This window comes from Suncus etruscus, chromosome 10 (genome assembly GCF_024139225.1).
Source record: "Suncus etruscus isolate mSunEtr1 chromosome 10, mSunEtr1.pri.cur, whole genome shotgun sequence".
Taxonomy (NCBI): domain Eukaryota; kingdom Metazoa; phylum Chordata; class Mammalia; order Eulipotyphla; family Soricidae; genus Suncus; species Suncus etruscus.
In genome coordinates, this window is record NC_064857.1 from 60,594,581 (window position 1) to 60,600,580 (window position 6,000).

General features: G+C 38.5%; 1 protein-coding gene across 1 annotated transcript in view; it reads left to right on the top strand.

The window, feature by feature from the left end:
• The window catches only part of CD226 (CD226 molecule), an 84,390-nt gene extending 79,045 nt beyond the window's left edge, over positions 1–5,345 (top strand). Inside the window, exons 5-6 of the mRNA XM_049782399.1 lie at positions 1,329–1,383; positions 5,232–5,345. Coding sequence (XP_049638356.1) covers positions 1,329–1,383; positions 5,232–5,345 — 169 coding nt within the window. The remainder of the gene's footprint in view (positions 1–1,328; positions 1,384–5,231) is intronic.
• Positions 5,346–6,000: the final 655 nt, after the last annotated feature.

Below are 6,000 nucleotides of genomic sequence, written 5' to 3' on the forward strand. Positions count from 1 at the left end.
TCTGGCTTAGATAATAATAAGCAAACAAAGTAGTGCACTTAGAATGAGAAAAGTTTAGGCATATCATTGACCATGCAGGGGTCTCAAACTCATGGCCCACAGGCCGCAAACGGCCCTCCATACAACATTTTGTGGCCCTGACCTAGAGGAATCAATTTTTGTTTTGTTTTGTTTTAGTTGTTTGGGTCACACCCCCCAATGTTCAAGGCTTACTATTGACTTTGCACTCAAGGATCACCCTGACTTTGCCTCCTGTGGCCCCCAGGTAAATTGAGTTTGAGACCCCTGAATTGTAAAGGAATATCATCACAACTAGAAAAGTTCATTCTAGTCCACATTCATCTAGAAAATTTACCTTGGGACATATGCCATCTTGGCTGGCTTTCAAATTTTTCATGAAGAAATTGCAGCCGCATCTTCTTAGGGAAAATTAGTCCCACATATATTTTTTTGCATCTAACCCATTTACTCTATTGTCCAAAAATCTGTTTTTTTGGAGAGATGAATAGAAATGGACCATGTCCCCATTAACTACTATTTTCACATATTGGAATGTACTTTCCTCCCCAACTGTATTCCTCATTGCAGTCTCCTCTTTCCTTCTTCTCTTGTACTTAATCTCTGGAGGTTCTTGCTGGCATTAGATTTTAGGGATTTTGTTAGAATTGTGGAGAGTTCATTGAGTACTAGAACTTCAGGTGGTCCATTCAAGAGCAAGGAGCATGGAGACCATACTCAGGAGGAGGAAGGGTAGTGGGCTCAGATCCTGATAGCAACACGAACTGATCATCTAATTTGGGGCTTGGTATTTTTCCGCTGTGTGCCTCAGTTCTCCAATTGGAATAACATACAGTTTTAAATGAAGGTGAAATAAAATAATGCATTCAAGTGGATTAGCTAAGCAAAGCAATTGGAGGAATCTATAAAGTTTCATAATAGTATAATTTCTCCAAGAATTTATATATTGTTGACATTTAAAAGGCAAGTTGCAATTTTGGGAAATTTGAAGAGCATTTGAACATGGCGGGAAATATCTTTATATATAAATATCTATTATAATCACTATATTTTACTATTTAGTAAAATGACAGATCAAATTAAATGCACACAGACTGAAGATCCAAGTGGCTGGTTGATTTGGTTATCTATGAGCACATGGGAGAAGGAAGGGACAATGAAAAAAAAATGTCCAGTCAATGGATATGGATTAGTATGTTGAAAGCAATGATGGATGCTACACATGGACTCAGATACAGGAACAATATAGTAAATTTGAAATAATCAAGTGTGATGAATAATTTCTTATATCACTAAATATATTTTTTCAGAAGGCAACGGCAAAAGAAAATTCTATTTGAGAAGTCCTGGGAAACTCAGAATAAGGTAAGTTTTTCCACCACCACTGTCACTTTTCCTTTCCATGGTTTGTCACTGAAATAATGGGATCTGTTTTATAGTTTGCAATCCTTTATTTTTAGTCTCCCATAAATACCCTGGCCATCCTGTTGCTTGTAGTTCAATATCTGCTTTTTTGGTTTTGCTTTGTTTTAGAGAGACAAACCCTGCTGTATTCAGGGCTTAATGCCTAGATTTATGCTCAACAATGACTCCTAGTAAAATTTAGGAAACAGTACAGGGTACTAAAGATCAAACATGGGTTGACTGCATGCAATGCAGGTGTCTTACCCACTGTACTATTTCTCCAGCCTCCACAGTCTCAGCTTTTAGAAGAAGCAATTAATTTTTTAGTATCCTTCTGTTAATAAAATACTTCAAAGCTTTGTTTTATGTGAATATAAATAAACAATCATGCTTACATAATAACAATCAACATTAAACATTGCCAAAATCTATGTTTTTTTTTCAAGGTTGTGACTACCAGTTTACTTTTTTATAGGAGTTTTATAAAATAAATACTTGAAGTGATTGTATGTAGGTAGGGCATTTGCTTGCATGTGGCTGACTCATGTTCAATTCCTGGTATTTCACATGTTCCTTTGAGCAGCTCCAGGAGTGATTTCCGAGTTCAGAGGAAGGAATAATCACTGAGTAGTGCTGGGTGTGGCCTCAAAACAAACAGATAACAAACAAAAAATAAGAAATTGGTGCTGGAGACACAGTACAGGGTTTTTGTGCAGTATACATGAGGACTTAGATATGGTTGATTCCATCTCAAATCCTGGCACTGTAAGGTCTCCTAAGAACCACAGGGAGTGATCCCCAAGCATAGATCCAGGAGTTGGCCCTGAGTCCAACTGGGTGTGGTCCCCAAACAAAATCCAAAATCCAAAAATAGACACACAAGTACCACAAACCCAGAACCATTCCATCCTAAAAGAACCATCCTAGTTCTGGAGGTCTCAGCATGGTCAGCCCTTTCTTTGTTGGGGTTCTTGACTCTTTGTTTTTTTTAGCCTCTGGAGGAGACTGGCATTTCTTGGTTAAGAGGCACATTACTCACATCTCTGCCTTTCTATGGCAGCCCAAACCCTAAGTATGTGTGTGTTTCCCTCATATTATCAGGACACCTTTTTGTGTGTTTTGAGGCCTTCCCAGAAGTATTTTCCTGAAAATATCTGGATGGCTCAGTTTCTGCTCTGGTCATACAATGTTGAGTCCAGTGGTGCTTGAGGGCCCTGACAGCTACACCCATATCTAAGAATGGGGTAGCCAGGTACTATCAGGGATAGAACATAAGGCCTTTGAATTATCTCTCCAGCCTCACACCAGATACTTGGGACTGAGGGGGTCCAACTCCTCTTAACTATGTCTATAAAAAGCAAGTTTATATTAGGAGGTTCAGAGAAGGACATCTATTTAGATGATACTTGGGACTTGAGTGAAATGATAGTACAGTGAGTGAGTCACTTACCTTGCATATGGCCAACTCAGGTTCAATCTAAGACGTGCCATATAGTCCCCCAAGCCTGATAGGAGTTATTCCTGAGTACAGAGCCAAAAGTAAGCCCTGAGCATAACTGGGTGTACCCCTCCACTCTACAAAGAGGAACTGGAGGACTTAATCTGGTCTCATTTAGTATAGAAGAATAATGTATCATAAATTTATAAAGGGGATTAAATGAAAAGCTGCAGGAAGACTCAAAGCATAGCAAACAGGTGGATAAGAAGCCTAACTGATGATAACTATTAAGTTTGGATTAATTCATTAATTAGTGAAAGCTGCCATTGGAAAGCTACAGAGCTCTCTGATGAGCTGTGGAGTTTGATGAATTAGGTCATCTTTCCCCTGACTCTGCCTTGCACCTGTTCCCAATTGCTTAATTGAAGCAGTAGAATATTTCTTATGGTTTTGCAGATAAGAGAGATGAATAGACTCATGCCCAGTGTGTCTCCACTGCAGGTAGAGAGTCTTTTGAACACCCATGAATCTATTTACAACATTGTTTAAAATAAAAATAATTCCTAGATGTTATCTAAAATTACATTTATTTCTCACGTTATTTAAAAAATAAATACATACAGACCAACCCACAATAATAAAAAAAAGCTTGACTGTCCAATATGTGAATTTAAATTATATAATAATCTCTCAGTAAAACTGGTGCTTTTTATTAAGAAGTTACTCTTTGGTAAAAAAAAAAAAAAGCCCTCTCCACCAATAATGTGTAGCTATTTGGAACCAACTGCAAGGAATGTGTTTTGTCTTCCTCCCCAGGACCCAGGCACTCAAACATAGCTTTGCTGTGTACAAGTTCTGGTGACCTTCTTAGTCTATAATTGTTGTCCACTGAAGCTGATCTAAGGCCAAATGTATTGTGAATTTCAGAGAAGGAATGGGATTTCTGTAACTTCCTACATTAGTTTTTTAACCTTTTCAGACATTTGTAGTATAAAATGTAAAGAGTAGCAACAAGGTTAGGTGGTAAATTGGACTGTTGAACCATAAAAGATAAAGTTGTTAGACCAATTCAATTTTTTTTAAATAAGGAAACTAAATAAGCATCATTGGTACTTTAATTTTCATCTCGCAAACACCAACACTACTCTAAAATTTCAAACCCCTCACAAAGAACTTTCATCCACCTCTTTCCTACTTAAGTTTTTTTCTGTTCACATATAAAGAGGCAAGGGTGATTGTGTTAGGAGACTGAAGATCATGGTTTGAAAGAAATATATTTGTCTTGGTATTTATTTTTATTGTGCCAAGTTGCTTCTCCTCCTCTTAATCCGTTTTTTGGATTATCCTCTTCCTCCTCCTCCTCGTCATTATCCCCTTGTTTTGGGGGCCACACACAGAGGTGCTTATGGGTGATTACTGGCTTCCTCTTCAGGAATCACTACTAATGGGATTGGGGTACCATACAAAATGCCAGGGAATGAACCCACTTATGCTATGTGCATGGCAATTGCCCTGTACTATTGCTCCAGCCTTTAGTTTCTTACTTTAAGGCAGAGCACTGTAATGTAAACTCATTTATCAGGCTGGAGCAATAGCACAGCAATAGGACACTTGCCTTGCATGTGGCCAGCCCAGGACGGACCCTGGTTTGATTCCAGGCATCCCATATGGTTTCCTGAGCCTGCCAGGAGTGATTTGTCTGCAGAGCCAGGAGTAACTCCTGAGCGCCAAGGTGTGGCCTGACCACCCCCTCCCCAACCACATTTATCAAGACACTCATTCACAAAATTACACACTATGTAAACACACTATGGAGAAGTATTTTACTAGACTTTTATTATAAAATAATGAGAAGGGCAACTTATGGAATAAAACCTAGCATTGCGGTCCCGGAGAGATAGCACAGCAGCGGCGTTTGCCTTGCAAGCAGCTGATCCAGGACCAAAGGTGGTTGGTTCGAATTCTGGTGTCCCATATTGTCCCCTGTGCCTGCCAGGAGCTATTTCTGAGCAGACAGCCAGGAGTAACCCCTGAGCAATGCCAGGTGTGGCCCAAAAACCAAAAAAACTCACAAAAACAAACAAACAAACAAAAAACAAACAAAAAACCAAAACAAAAAACCAAAACCTAGCATTGGGAGCAGGAATTTTGTATCTAAACATTTTATAACGTAGCAAGAGATCATTAAATAGAAACTTCTTTTACATTGTACTCTGGTCCATTATTTCTTACACAAATTTAATCCAATTAAGAGAATGTTTGAACATTTTAATAGAACTTTAAACTATATTATAGTTGAATTAGAAGTAGATTTATGCTTTGACTTTGTTGCTGAAATGCCATGAGCTACTGATATATTCTATTTTTCTAGGCAACCAATAACTACCGAAGTCCTGCAACACCCAATCAACTGCTGGATGGTGCAAAAGAGGATATTTATGTCAACTACCCAAACTTCTCGCGTAGACCAAAGACTAGAGTTTAAGCTTTCTTAAGCTTTTTCTGGGCAAATTAATGATGACTATGTCCATGGATTTTTATATAATTACTTCCACCTTTATTGTGTATCTTGAACATTGGTTGATAAATTAATTTCACTTGATAGTAATAAACACTGTATTGCCTAGAGAAAACTCTTAGCAGAAATATTGCCATCAAATTGACCTAATTAATTTATATATAAGAGAAAACTTAACTGGATAATAGAAGAGAGTTATTCTGGTGAGATTAAGCTTTAGACTTGATTTATTTATTTATTTGCATAATCAGGGGTCTCAAACTCGTGGTCTGCAGGCCGCAAACGGCCCTCCATACAACATTTTGTGGCCCTGCCCTAGAGGAATCTTTTTTTGTTTTGTTTTGTTTTAGTTGTTTGTTTGGGTCACATCCCCCAATGTTCAAGGCTTACTACTGACTTTGCACTCAAGGATCACCCCAACTTTGCCTCCTGTGGCCCGCAGGAAAATTGAGTTTGAGACCCCTGGCCAAATAATCCTTTGGTCAGGGAGCCAGAACTCCAAGAGTAAAGTAAATTGCTTGACTTATGCATAGATCACCCTGATTCAATCCCCAACACCCCTTGAGTCCCACCATGAATGATCACTGAGCACAGAGCCAGAATTAAGTCCTGAAAACCACTG